Consider the following 15,366-nt stretch of genomic DNA (forward strand, 5'->3'; position numbering starts at 1 on the left):
TCGCTCGCTGCTTGTGTTGCGCTTTTCACTACAGCGTTTCGACAACGAGTGTGCGCGGACATCGAGTGGGATGTGTTCATGTTTGCTTGTGCGCGCGTGGCACTATGCTTGTTACTTCAGTAATTAAGCGAATGTTTACAAGTTTATACGCCCAATAAAACTACTATCCTTACTTTGTATAGCTGTCTACTAATTTGCTATCGCATTCACGCTTCGCCGTTCGGGCAAAACTGCGACTTTTTTCTTGCAACAGTGAAGCGGTGACAGGGTTGTGGTTGTTGCTACCTCGGCACCGTGGCAAGGCGTACTGACAAGAAGAAGAAGCAGAAGAAGATTGAAGGAGCACTGAGCGTCCACTGAGCTCAGCTGCTTCAGCACTCAGCCAGATTTCAGCCTCATCCGTTTCGTGCGCAGGTCAGTCGCATAACTGTTGGCAGCGAAGCAAAAAATAGCGCGTTCTAGTTGCCGTGGAGTCCCAGGTCGTCACGATTGTAGTGAAAGCCTCGGGACGACGCCAGCCGAGGGGGAGGCCTCGCTCCGTACACTTTGAAAGCGAAACTGAGGATACAAGAATGATCAAGAAGGTTTAGCCCTGCGTGTGCATTGTGTGTGCGCCTGCCATCACTGGCAATGTCAGGTAGCATTCAGGGCTTATGCGGTTAGACTCGATTTCTGTACTTTTCATTGAAGGCTGTCTGCCGTCACCTTGGCATCAGCGGCTATGGCGTTCTGCTGCTGGCGGAGAGGTCGCGAATTCGATTCCCGTTCCCGGCGGCTGTATACAGATTCGGAATGACGGCGAAAGAAAAAAAAATCAACTTCCGTGTATTTGAAAATTACAGCCTGTCTAGAACCTCATGGTGGTCTAGGCAAACCTAGATCATTTAAATAGTTACGCCACAACCCATATAGCCCCTGCATGATTAGATTTGAGACGTGCAATTCTGTAAATCATAATGTTTCCGAGAAAAACAGCGCCAGTAACCGGACAAATAAAAGACAATAACCACACAGGCGCTGTCTTTCGTTGGTCCTGTTGCTGCGCTATTTCTCGGAATTTCGCTCAACCAACTGGCCCAACTTCGCACTCTTGTGAATGTAATCTCTCCCTGTCTTTCGCGCTAAACGCTTCCGGAGCTCGCTCTTGAGACTGTCCTGGAAAGGTAACCGGAACCCGACTTCTCTTTCTTCAGCATAGCGTAACGTGTCAGTGCAGGCGAGCAAGTGTGCAGCTTCGGCCAGATATGTAGTCCCACAAAGCCCAAACACCATTTCACGTCGGGAAAAATTAAAACGGCCTTTATTTATGGTCGTGTAGAGTACATTCGTGCAAAAAAAAAAAAGAAACTGTTACATCAGTAGAAATAGTACAGCAATTCATTATTGATTACCGTATAGACTAGTGTAAGGGCTGCACCCGTGTAAAAGGCCGCACCCACAACTTGGCAGCCCAAGTTTTGGAAAACAAAAATTCCATCAGAGGAGCAATCGCGTTAGGAGCCTCGATGCTGCGCTCGCGCATCCATGGATTTTCGCGCGCTGCGTACTTCCACGTGTCCCTACTAGATGGCGAGAGCTGCACTACCACCGTAGCTGCAGGTTGACCTCTGATGCAATGGTACATCCGGGAATCCGGGGTGCGCAGTTGTCGCCGGCTGCCATTTTTACCAAGAGTTTCGGTCCCGTGTAAGGGCCGCGACTCTTAAAAATTGTGGAAAAAAAAAGTGCGACCCTTACGGTAGTCTCAAGGCTCTCCACAAAACAAAATTGGTTGCAGAGTATCAGGAACGCTATGGTGAGCTTTTCATTGGGTTCCTCGTGCTGAAATCGAGGTTCTGAAACATCTCACTCAGCGTAGCAAGAGAATGACACGCTGGACTTTGGGGGTTAAAAAAAAAAGAGAATATGCATAGGAAGGGAAATACGTCGGGCCTTAATTCGTCTGAATGCAGCTCTATCGCATTTTATTCCATGTCTTCCCCGCAGCGGCCCTGCTCCCTAGCTCTTTCCGCTGTGGCTGCGTGCCGATGGAGCTGTTCCGGGGCAAGTCGCTGCTCAAGAAAGACGGCACGACCATCTCGGCCGACGGCGCGCTGCGCAACAAGCGGCTCATCTGCTTGTACTTCGCGGCGCAGTGGTGCCCGCCGTGCCGCACCTTCACGCCGCTGCTGGCCGATGCCTACCGGAAGGCCAAAGACGAGGGACTGCCCATCGAAGTACGGATCGCTATTTGTCGCTTACGAACACTGTTGCGCCTCGGGGTAGCGTCTGGGCCAGGTATCCTCCAGGCATTGGGATGAGTACGTCCGGGAGTAGGAGCGAAAGAAAAGGTTTATTTGCATATTGAAACAAGCAGCCAGATTCTAGTCGGAGCTCCCTTGTTTACGCGTCACAGTGTACGTCGGGCCCCGTCGCCGTCTGGCCGGGCGTTGATGAAACGGCTTCCCCGTGGGACGCACCTATAGAATGCCCTTTGCCGTTTTGAGACGTACCAACGCCTAGGGAGATCTGCTAATTGTGGCCAATAAATGTACGGAGCGGAAACACTTTTCGGCTATTGTCAGAACGATCCGCATGGTTGTCAACGACAGCGATAGAGGCTTCCTTGAAATCTGCCAGAATTTTTGTAGAGCGGCTTTTTACGTAAACCGACTTAGCGACGAAGCAGGGAGAAGAGCGCGCGATACATTCGGAAAGAGAGTGGCGCGATACGCAGCGAATCCACCACATGACCCACCCACGTCACCCATACGACCACGGATTGCACTGTCTCCGAGATCGACCCAGTTTTGATTACATGATATCCGGTATCGGTCAAGTTTACTTTTACACATCCTCCGTGATCGGCCCGCTTTACTCGAGGAGAAATCGAGAGAGCAGGGGGTGCGAAACCCCGGGAACGAAGGCAAGGAAAGCTTCGTCTTAATAGAGAAATTATGCCCTTGAAATTGTTTATTTTTAGCCATTCGAATATTTAGGTATCTTTTCTAGTTTCTTTGCAATATACCGTAGAGAACACAGCCCGGCACCGGCAGATTTTCTAATTAGTATGAAGATGGCTATTGCGGGTGCTTCCCGAAATGTGTTCGAAATTGTTTTAAAATAGTTACAAACAGGAAAGATGAAATAATTAAATCATTTTATGTTAATTGCTTTTATCACAGAGGCATGCATTGGAAAATGACTCTATGTAGCAATTACTGAAGTAATTATGCAAATTGGCCTAATTCACTTTCTAACCAAAAGAAGCCTTGCAATTGATTTCAATGGAAGACGAAGCGTACCATCCGAAGAATTCAAATGGTTCCAGAATCGCGAAAACTTTACGCTGATAATTTTTACAGCATGATGAATCCCGGCCAGTATCACACAGAAAAGCGAAATTGAACAGCCTAAGAGCGCATCTACCAGGCCCTTAATGTCCATGAGTGACGTCATTTCTTGCGCTTCGCTGGTTGGCGAGCATCAAGCGAGCGTCCTTATCACGCCGCGGTCTCGCTCGCGTCATGCTTGCGCGACAGTGAGACGCAAGCAGTGACGTCACTAACGGGCGCCTGCAGCTTCGGTTGTTCAGTTCGTGTTTCTGCGTCAGAATGGTCGGAATTATTACGCTGTAAAAATTAGCAGCGTCCCGCTTTCGCAATTATGGAAACAGTGATGAGCTACTCCGATGGCACGCTTCAGGTCATCTATCGGGACTAGTCGCACGGCTATTTTGGTTGAAAAGGTAATTAGTCTAGTTTGCGCAATTGCTTGCCTAAGTACTACACATTCATGTTTGAATGTATTCCTCTGCGATAAAAGCAATCCAAAGAAAATCATCTAAACATCTATAGCTTGTACAACTTTAGAAGGCAAAGGCATTTCTTCCTCAAAGTCGGATGCACATGAACCTCCACCAATGGGCACGCACTCTAGACTGACGTCATGAGCCGCACGGCCGGTGACCTCACCGACGGAGAACATGACAGCCCGTGCTTCGAGCTGCAGCCGAGTCGCGTCAACGGGACTATTTCTTTAGTCGTGGAGGCAACCGGCTGCCGCACTTCGGTCATCTGGGCGGGGCCTCTCCTGCCTTCTTAAGTTGTACCCGACTATTATCTTTCCTATTTTCCAGATGGTACTCGTAAAACAATGTCAAGACGTATGGCACTGAAGAAAAAGCCGATGGTCTCTCCCTCTACGCAGGTAGTCTTCGTGTCATCGGATAAAAGCTCTAACGACATGCTCGCCTACATTAAGAGCGACCACGAAGACTGGCCTACGCTCCCCTATGGCGACGGGCTGCAGTCGTAAGTTATGCAGGGAAGCTTTTGTTGGGAACCCTTTCCGACACGCTTCAATTCGCACGTAGTGCTTTCAAAGACAACGCACATTTACAGCAACTGTGGTTGACCACGTTAATCTCTGTAACATGCAGGATAAAGGGACACGAAATATAAAAATAAGTACATCTGTATTAGCAAATTACGCTTATGCAGTAAGCAAGCAAGCAGACAAGAAACAAACAAACAAACAAACAAACAAACAAGCAAGCAAGCAAACAAGCAAGCAAGCAAACAAACAAACGCTCTCACCGTGACAGGAGGCTCCATAAGCCAGAAAACACGCAACAACGAAACACTGGTGGCCACGCCGCATTAAAATTTCCGCAGCAGATGGTCATGATGCCATTCTTTTACAGCACATATTTGAGCCTAGTTAGCACTTTAAGTACGAGAAACATGAATACCCGAAGGAAAGGTTTATTTTGCATCTAAATGTGCGAAATACACGGACAAAAACACATCCAATTAAAAGTAAATCTATTTTGCGGAAACTTCTACAGCAGTTGGGGTAAACACCAGAGGGAACACTGGAAGCTAGCTTCACCCGAGCCACCTATGACTTCGTTCGGAAGTAGTACGGGCAGTGTTTGTACATTACACTCCCTTTACAACCTAAGCGTACATTACACTTCCTTTACATTAACAATGTGCCACTGTAGCGCAGGATCTTGCTCGGGATCTCGTTCTGTCTCCTCCGAGCGTGCTTTCAAAAGAAGGCGAGCCACGTGCCGAAATTCTTCCTCCTCTTGTGTTCCTGTTGTAATCGAACCATTAACACTCGCTGCCTGTTTAATAGTGTGCTTATAGAGACGCGTTATTATTCAGTGTTGGCCGAATACATTTAGCCAGAAACTACATACGGAATACTGTACCTCAACAAGAAATAAAAGGTGTTTTTTTTTGTCTGGTTTGTTGCCTGTAGGCAACACTCATCCATAAAATAGTCATGTCTTTTTTATCTATAAAGATGGATTACAATGTAACTTAGACAAGCCTCATACTGAACTTGGGAAGTATTGAGAAGTTTTTAAGAAGTTCTGAGAACGGACCCCATACGTGACCGACTTCACACTGACGTCACACTGACGTTCCGGCGTTGGGGTTTCGGCGCGAAATTAAAAAAAAGGGAAAAAAAAGAAAGAAAGAAAAGGAAAACCGAAGTTGGGCGATTTTATCGGTATGAGTTGATTTAGACTGCCCCTTTGAGGAATGCGCATTACGCCAGGTCCCGTTGGTTTATTGCGGACTTATGGTCACCGACAAAACGCGTAAGAACAATCATGCGTGCACGATCTGCAAGCTAGGCAGTCAATTTTTTTTATTTTAGTTTTTTATTCGCTCATCTTGATTTCTGTCGAAACCTACCCTATTAACGTTTCAATGGGATCTGTAGGTGTTGCAAAGCACGCAGCTTGTCACAGTAGCCGTCACAGCAATCAGCCATTTCTTTCCCGGAAGCACACTACTAAGCACACCCAAGAATATCACTTCATTTTTCTGCTATACATTATCAGGTACCGACATTTATATAATATGTATCGTCTCTACATCGAACGAGAATCGCTTTGGACACGTCTTGTATTGCTTACGGTCTCCGAAAAATAATGTTATAGAAAAAAATCATGAGCCATTACACTCTGTGAAAGTGGATGGCCAGCGAAGCTGTTTAGCACGTAAGCGCGTTGCTCCTCGGGAGTCTGGACTATACGCAGCCTCCCCATTACTACGACAGAAGAGAAGTGAAATTCAAAATGGAGATCGGCAACTTGTCTTTGGTTTATATATATATATATATATATATATATATATACATTCGCATGGACGACGGGGCCAGCGCCCCGAGGAGCCGGGGGAAAACTAGACGGCACCGCCGGTAGGAGAGTGGTAGGAAAGAAAACTAGACACACAAGGCGCTTGAAACACCGACAAAGAGAGGGCGGTGTGAACGTAGACGTAGCCAATGCAGGTCGCACAGCGGTAAATCTCTGGGAAAACCTTTATTATCTACTATGGAAATTACTGATCTTGAAAATGGTGCCTATTGATAACTAATCTACTGAAAAGGCATATCCGAGGGACGCCGACGAGCCAGCTGTGGAAGAAGATTACGACGAACGCGAGAGCAGTAGCACGAGCGCGTTCACGTCGACGAGTCAGCTGTGGAAGAAGACGACGACGAACGCGCGAGGAGTGGCACGAGCGCGTTCGCGCGGGGCCTGAGTTGTTGCTTACGCACACGGAAAATCCACGAAACCCTACCCATAAACAGCATTGCTGTAAAATAATATTGTATACTTACAACCACATGAAGAAACCAAGGAAGAGGTAAATTAAATTTGACTGAAAAGCCCACTTGACGCAGGTGTGTGTCGAACTTCCAACCTCCGCATTACGCGTGCGATGCTTTACCAATTAAGGTACCGCGATGGCCGTCCTCCCGTTCGCTTTCTTAGGTATTCGTCTGTGTCTTCATGGTAAGCCCCGGGAGTGTTAGCCAACGCCGCTCACGGTCATGGCAATCGGATTTCAGATGTAGAGCCTTCAGTGTACTTAAGGCAATCAGTGTATATGACTGTATTTTTGTGCTTGTCAGCGGTAATATTTTTTTAACTACAGCCCATATATCATATACTTCAGCAGTGAAAACAGAGGCTATTCACTTGTGTTCCCTGGCAGCGCTCTCAAGGCCCGGTACAAGGTCTCCGGCATACCGACGCTGGTCGTGCTCAAGGCGGACGGCGCACTGGTGTGCGCCAACGGCAGGCCCGACGTCCAGACCAAGAGCTGCCGGGCGTTCAAGGACTGGCTCAGTTGCATATGAGCGTGCAAGGATAATGGAGGCGAGCAGAAGCGTCGCGTCAAATAAATGCCCTGGCTTCTGTTATTGATAGAATTTGAGCGAATCGGCTAGGAAAACGAATGGCGAATACTGTGTCGTGATTATATCTGTGAAGCTACCAATTGTGCAGAAAGAAAAGAAAGCGCGCGCGAAGGAAGCGACGCAGCCTCACGGTGTTGGCAAGGCCACACAGGTGAGTGTCTGTTACGCTACAGAAGTCGCGTGGTTAAAAAAACGTTAAAGGGGGGGGTACTGTAACATTTTTTGAATACCTTAACAGCGAGGCTGAAAATGGGAAATATGATAATCAGTGACCGCAGGCGTCATCAAACGACTGAGGAAGATACACAAAGGCATCGAAAGTCAGCGAAGTCGCCGAAAGATTACCAAGGGGGAAGCACTTTAGAAGTTGAAGTATCATGTGAGCCCGGAGTTCTACTAACTCTTGGGAAGCTATAGGTGGCACTCCATTGTCACAAGAGGAAGGGAAGTACATGGAGAAATGTTGTCTGGAGCGCGTTGGCGTGGTCGGGCACTCGCGCGGTGTGATCACTGTAAGCGTCGCATAGACGTGGTGCAGCAGTTCTGCTATGCACGGATTATGTTCGACATAAATTACCTTAATCTGGCTCTGAGAATACAGAGCGAGAGAAAGTTCGCTGCAAAAGAAAGCTCCAGAATCTTGACAATTATGTAAAATTGCTGACTAATATTTTATTCTTTTCTTTCTTTTTGGGGGGGAGGGGGAGGGGGGAGGGCGTACTCCTGATTAGCCTATCTCCACAAAATATTTCGGCACATCTCAATATTTGCATAAACATCGTGCAGCGTATTGTATTTGTGCATAGAATCATTCCTCCCACACTTGCACCCTCCTCTTTCTAAATTATTACATAGCTACCATACATGGATCTCGGGATACTAGAATCTTCTTGAGCTTACCTCGACAAAGTTATGAAAGTGCTAAGGTTGCTTGACACTCTTGCCTTCAGTGGTTTCATTAACATGGGAACAGTGAGGGCGGCCTTCCATTCTGCAAAGCCCAGAATAGTCATAATAAGCATAAGAAAACATACTGTGCCACAAAACGAGTGTTCTACGTTTCCCTTCTTGTGGATTAGTATTTGGCGTTCTTCCAGCTCTCTGGTACACTTAAAGTCGTGAGATATTGGTTATAAAGGCTGCAAGCTTTTCAAGCATGACATCTCCATCTTTGATTAAATCGACTGTTATTCCATCTTCTCCAGTAGCTTTTCCCCTGGTCATGCCTTGCACGGCCCTTCTAACTTAATCGCTAGTTATAGAAGGGCCCTCTGTATCCTGCTCATCAATACTGCGAATTAAAGTAGCTTGGCTGCTCTAGGAACTGTACAGGTCATTATAGAATTCTTCCGCTGCTTTTACTGTGTCATCGAAATTGCTGATTATATTACCCTGCTTATCTTTCAGTGTATACATCTTGCCTTGTCCTATGCCTAGTTTTTGTCTCACTGATTTCCTGCTGCGTCCATATTTTACTGCTTCCTCAATCTTTCCCACGATATAATTTCGAATAGCCCTTACTTTCCTCTTGTTGATCAGTTTTGACAGTTCAGCGAAATCTGATCTCTTGAGCTTGACACTTTCATGTTTTGTCATTTCTTTATTAGGTCCTTTGGTACTTGGGAGAGCTTACCTACTGGTTGCCCTTGGTGCCTTACCTCCCACTTCAATTGCTCCTTCTGAACCCGCCGTGGTTGCTTAGTGGCTATGGTGTTGGGCTGCTAAGCACGAGGTCGCGGGGTCGAATCCCGGCCACGCGGCGGCCGCATTTCAATGGGGGCGAAATGCGAAAACACCCGTTTAGATTTAGGTGCACGTTAAAGATCCCCAGGTGGTCCAAATTATTCCGGAGTCCCCCACTACGGCGCGCCTCATAATCATATCGTGATTTTGGCACGTAAAACCACATTATTTTTAATTGCTACTTCTGCGATCAGCCTAGTTAGGGTTTCATTCATTACCTCTATGTTTTCTTCATCTTTATCTTCTAAAGCTGCATAATTGTTTGCGAGCAACAGCATGAATTAGTCGGCTTTTACTAATACGCCGTCTAGATTGGCCTGTTTCCTCTTGACTAATTTCACTCTCTCTCTCTCTCTCTCTCTTCAAATTGAGAGAAATCCTAGACCTCACTAACCTATGGTCACTGCACTTAACCTTACCTAACACTTCTACATCCTGCACTATGCTTGGATCGGCAGCGAGTATGAAATCTATTTCATTTCTTGTTACTCCTTTAGGACTTTTCCAGGTCCACTTCCTGTTGCTACGCTTCCTGAAGAAGCTATTCATTATTCGGAGCCTATTCCTTTCCGCGAATTCTACCAACATCTCTTCTCTAGAGTTCCTAGAATCGATGCCGTAGTTGCCAACTGCTTGCTCATCAGCCTGCTTTTTCCCCACTTTTGCATTGAAGTCGCCCATGACTACAGTATACTGAGTTTGCACCTTTCTCATCGCTAATTCAACATCTTCATAAAACTGTTCTATTTCTTCATCATCGTGACTGGAGGTTGGGATGTAGGCTTGTACTACCTTTATTCTATACCTCCTATTCAGCTTTATTACGACGACTGTTACCCTCTCATTAATGCTGCAGAACTCACCAATGCCACCCGCTATGTCCGTATGGATTAGAAATCCTACCCCGTATTCTCTCTTATCTGGAAGACCTCTGCAGGAGAGGACGTGGCCGTTACTAAGCACTGTATGATCCTCACCAGGTCTTCTAATCTCACTAAGGCCAATGCCTGATAGTTCCTCAAATAGCCCTGCTAGGCTAGCCTCACTCGATAGGGTGCGCGTGTTGAGCGTTGCCAGGTTAAGTTTCCAGTGGCGGCCTGTCCGGACCCAGAGATTCTTAGCACCCTCAGCCGCTTCGCATGTCTGGTGGCCGCCTTGGTCAGGTGCTCCGCAGCCGCTGGGGACTGAGGGCCATGGGCTAATTGCAGGGGTCATGAGGGAGGAATTTGTTATGTACATTCAAAAAATTTCACCTTTGAAATAGATCCCTTCCGCAGCCTACAGCGCTTCCAGCGTTCTTGGCATGCTTCAAATATGCCCTGGACGTCTTCTTTCCCGAAGTGGTCGAGCGATTCGAGCTCGATTTGAGCAATCGTGAAAAATTTTCGACTTGTGAGTTGGGTCTTTAGTTTTGAGAGGACCGCGAATTACATTGCAAGTGTTGCAAACAGTAAATACCGCCAGACTACTGAGACCGAAATATCAACACTTGCTCTTCTCTTGCAGCTGAAAATGCTGTAAAACATGACCGATGGAGTTGGAGCTCAAGAAACCGCACTGTTAAGTCTACAAAACATTTATTGACCACCACAGTGAGGCGATGTCGGTAAAACTGCATGCACGTACTTCAAAAACCCCGCGAATGATATAGAGCCACCGCGCGTTCAAGGAGCAGACAACAGATGGCAGCACGCACGGCGCTGTTGTCTATTGAATAAAGCAAACTTGAGGCAAAATGCTGACTTTTTGCTTACATCCTTATTGCGCATATTTAATACATAAGCACCAACTGTGGGTCCAGAAACATTTTAGCGGCTCATTTATTGTGCTTCAAGGAGTAAAAATACTCTTTTCGTTATTTTGCCACAGCATAATGCTTAAAATGCTATACACCCGCTGGAGAACTTGGCCGAAGGCCCAGTCGATTGTTGAACAATCACTTTGCTGGTGCAAAGGCTCTTCAGAAGGGTTTGGGTGTGAGCTATATAGTTGGGACAGATCGCTCATTTTAATTTTTTTATTATTATGGGGTTGTACGTGCCAAAACTAGTTCTGCTTATGAGGCACGCCGTTGTGGGGGACTCCGGAAATTTGGACCACCTGGGGTTCTTTAACGTGCACCTAAATCTAAGTACACGGGTGTTTTCGCATTTCGCCCCCATCGAAATGCGGCCGCCGTGGCCAGGATTCGATCCCGCGACCTCGTGCTCAGCAGCCCAACACCATAGCCACTGAGCAACCACAGCGGGTAGATCGCTCATTTTAAAACAGCGCCAAAAAACACGGACAAGGTAGAACACGGGACGAGCACTGTCCCGTGTTCTCCTTTGTCCGTGTTTTTTGGCGCTGTTATAAAATGAATAAAGGATGTTATTAGCAGATTTACAGCAAACAAGAGTGTAGCTGTGAGAAGGGCTCGAACTTCTCCACCCGGCGACGTAGACTAATTGCGCGCTCACTTCGCGTTTTTAGCCAACGTCGCCGAGAGTTCTGAATGCTCGGGCGCAACTCTGACCTGGAATGTTTCGCTCATGTTGGACATTCAGTAAATGTTCGCGACCATCCGCAATGGACCTCTTACGGGTTTTCGATACTGAAATAACTCTCAAAGGTTCTGGCCGGCAAACTGCATACCACTGAACTTTCCGAAGTTAATGTGCCGCTAACTTCGATTAATGTTGAGCGTGTTCCTTTTCTGCATAGAAACTAATATACTAAGTGAAGATAGGCACAACTAGAAAACCGAAAATTTTCACCTGGTGCTTCCTCGTCACTGCTTTCACAACGTTTCTCATGGTGTCTAGTCAACACGAGATTTCAGATAATTCTTGCAACCTACACAACTTGCCGCATTCCGTTTTATCGAGCAAATAATCTGAATTTCACAAAACCGGGACTCAGTAGATTGTGTCCCTTAGAAAACTGTAATTGATCCTCAGATGCACAGCGGAAATTCTTATTCATTGAGCCTATACATGCCTAAAGAACCGCTTGTGGCGTCTATATGTGGCCTAAATCGTAGCTTTAGTGCCTGTTATAGGCGCCTAAAATAGCACTATTAGTGCATAAACAACCGGTTTCTAGTTACGACAAAACCGCTTTGTTCCAAGTGGGTCGCGGCGTCGGACGCAATGCACGCATACATTATTATATATGGCGTACCAGTGCGCTTCGCATATTACTGAAACAGGAATCAATCTCGATGGACGTGTATTTGCGACGGTACTAGCATATACTCGACCACCAAGGAATTAGTCTTACACATCGTCAGCAGGTAAGGCTTCTGTTTAAGCGTCATACACCCTTTCTGGTTTCTGCACCTCGAGCCTTACGTAACGTAACTTTGCTTGAGTTAAACACAGCGGGCGCAAACTAATTTGCTGGTTAGAGAGCACTGGCACTATCACAATAGAGCAGATATCTGCAGCAAAGCACTAACTTGTTGGTGTCCCGTGACGACCTCCGATTTTCAGGAATGCTCGAAGGAAGCACTTCATTTTATGCGAGCAGCCCGAGGCCATAATTTACAGTTTGGTTCTGCCAAGGTCCGCTGATAATCGGTCGACGAACCGCGGCTAAGTTCACGATTTCTGTGACCAACCAGCTGTCAGGCATTTTCGATATTCTTCGACGTAGTGCACATGCAAAGCAGGAAATAGAGGATTGATGTGGAGCATATATCTGGCAATTCGAACAGTGTTCAAGGGAACCGCACGTGAGCATCCTGCTTTCTGATACAAAACATCTTCGTCATAATTGATTGCTGACAGCGACATATGCATGTAAATCACCTAGATTGGAACTAAACAAAACGGAGAGTCACAGAAAGATGGAGGCTTGAAGTGATTTACAGTGGTATAACAACGAATGTCGCTGCACCCGACGTTTCGACAAGCGGACTTGCCCTGACGACGACGAATCCACTAGGAACGTTGGCCCCAGCAACATTTCCCCTGTTCGACGGTTGTTTATCACTTGATACTGGAACTGTATCATATTGGAATATAACATGCTCTTTAGTACTGGTCTTCACATCACGACATCTAGATTTCTGCACGCCATATTTTTTCAAACTAACCCACCGTGGGTGCTGGGCTGCTAAGCACGAGGTCGCGGGATGGAATCCCGGCCACGGCGGTCGTATTTCGGTGGGGGCGAGATGCGAAAACACCCGTGTAGTTAGATTTAGGAGCTCGTTAAAGAACCCCAGGAGGTCCAAATTATTCAGGAGTCCCCCACCACAGCGTGCCTCATAATCATATCTTGGTTTTGGCACGTAAAACCCCATATTTTTTTTTTCAAACTAAACGTACCAGAGAGGGTAGGGTTTCTTGGATAACCTGCGAGATTTTACTTATTGAACAATTTTGTCGCCGCTTTCCTCAGAAAGCCTATGTAGGATGCTTCTTATTGGACATGTTTGTGAGCATGTATCGCCATTCGACTGTTCCTTCGTTAGCATGAAACCAGCAGCGACTATGCGCCCCCTGCAATCGCGATCATCCGAACAAGCTTCGCGATCTTGATAATGTTTTTGCCATGTGTACTTCTCGCCTGAATGTTTCATTCAAGTAACCTTGGAATCTGCACGTGAGCCCACTTTCCAGCTGGATATCTGCTGTATCAATAAACCCTGTCGCTTCATTAAGCAATGCGCAGTGTGCTAGTACTTGTGCGTGGCTTCGTTTCTCAGGAATTGCAGTAGCCGGAAATGTGTTGCTTCAAACTGCTTCATCTAACACCACCATTTAAATATACTCGCGTACCTAACCTGTGATAGCGTGAAGGGGTCAGCTGACGGCAGAAAATTTGAGAATCACTGGCCTCAGGCAGCTAATACAATTTGCCTGCGGCAATTCTGAAGGCGAAAGCCTTATATGCCCCATAAAGCGAAAAATTCGGCAAGCGTCCGGCGCTAACATTCGATGGCAAGAAAACCCACGTGAGTAGGTGATGACGTCACATTCCCGGCGCTGGACCTGCTGCAGCTCGCGCTGCGAAATCCCACGGTGAACAGCTACGGCGTCGGCGGACACCGTGGCCCACACCCAAGAAACCAACCTGGCACACTCCCAAATTTGCATTAAGGTGGAGATTAAAGTGGATTAAAGCACGTACAAATATTAATTAGAGCAATTTGTATTAAGGTGGACTAAGGCAGAGTATTACTTTAAGGTGACAACTTGGAGAAGTCATTATGCTTTCACATTCAAATCCCGTAAGGATACTTAAGTGACTGTCAATTGCACTACGCATTTCTCTTTTACTTTGTTTTCTTTTACAGTAGTAGTAAAGACCTTTGTCTTGGTGATAACTCAAGTGGTTCTGATCTATTGGCTCGTGCTATGTATCGTCGGCTAGCTCGACCGATCGCGCTCAGTTCCGTTTGTTCGTTCTGGTCTCCCGTAAGATGCGTCTGGCACCGTTATAAAGAATGTTTCGTAAGAGTAACGAACATTTTGTTTGTTTTTCAGTCTGTGTTTAACGCAATCTGAGAATGATCGTTTCTTTTTAAATAAAGTTCTTTCGCTTTATCCCTGCAATGTCTCTAGACCTCCTTCCTATCAATCATCATCATCGCATCACTGGAGTCGTCATCAGGGACAGAAAGTTATTTACTCTCGCCGTCGTCTTAGAGCAGCACTCGCGTCATGAGAAGTTTCCATCTGAATCAAACTATACATTTCCTCGCTAAATTTATAAGCTTTAATATTGACTTTTTCGTTTGATCGTATCAGACTTTCATTAGTGCTTACTTTTAGATTTGACTAATCATCAAATTACCTCATCCGAACTTTTGGCAAATCCCCCACCACTTTCATGCCACAGTTTTCCGGAAACACTAATTGACACCTTAGAGACGGCGCGCTACCGGCATCCTCTCAAATATCGTGTGAGCCACTCGTAAAGGCAAACCACCCAACCAAGAAACCGTGATCACCTTGCGCCACCCCATGGACGGGGAAAACGTGGAACGCTAAGTGGCGGAAGCTAGAGAGAGCCACGTGCAACCGCGCCTAGCAATGCAAGACGACGCGAGTCGCGGAGGAAGTTCATTACAATTCGGCCAGCGGTTCCAAGGCTGCCGTACGCCCGTGCCACTCTTATTGAGAATCGGAAACGAGGAACATCTCACCGTGAGCATGCCAAATGTATACGATGGCCGGCCGGCTCTGTTTTTTTTTTTTTTTCCTGGTCCCACTACGCAGAAGACGTTCTCTCACATCATAGTGCCGTCCGCCATTGGCGAACTTATTTTGCTTACCGACAACTACTTGATACACTGCAGCTACATCCTCAGGCGGAGGGGAGCGCAACTTCAGTGAGCAGTGCTTAGTTGCATGTCCGATGAAGGCCTTCAGTGATTGCTTTTGACTTTTGTTGAGCAGGGAATCGCGCTGTCTATACCAGATA

General features: G+C 46.7%; 1 protein-coding gene and 1 long non-coding RNA gene across 2 annotated transcripts in view; one reads left to right on the plus strand and one right to left on the minus strand.

The window, feature by feature from the left end:
* LOC125941511 (uncharacterized) overlaps positions 1-15,366 on the minus strand; it is a 40,707-nt gene that overhangs the window by 11,962 nt on the left and 13,379 nt on the right. The window lies entirely within an intron of this gene.
* On the plus strand, positions 4,099-7,236 carry LOC119432795 (nucleoredoxin-like protein 2). Its single transcript, XM_037699953.2, has 2 exons — positions 4,099-4,292; positions 7,005-7,236. Exons 1-2 carry the CDS (start codon positions 4,135-4,137, stop codon positions 7,147-7,149), a joined length of 303 nt encoding a protein of 100 aa, XP_037555881.2. The 5' UTR covers positions 4,099-4,134; the 3' UTR covers positions 7,150-7,236.

Source organism: Dermacentor silvarum, chromosome 11 (assembly GCF_013339745.2).
Source record: "Dermacentor silvarum isolate Dsil-2018 chromosome 11, BIME_Dsil_1.4, whole genome shotgun sequence".
NCBI lineage: Eukaryota > Metazoa > Arthropoda > Arachnida > Ixodida > Ixodidae > Dermacentor > Dermacentor silvarum.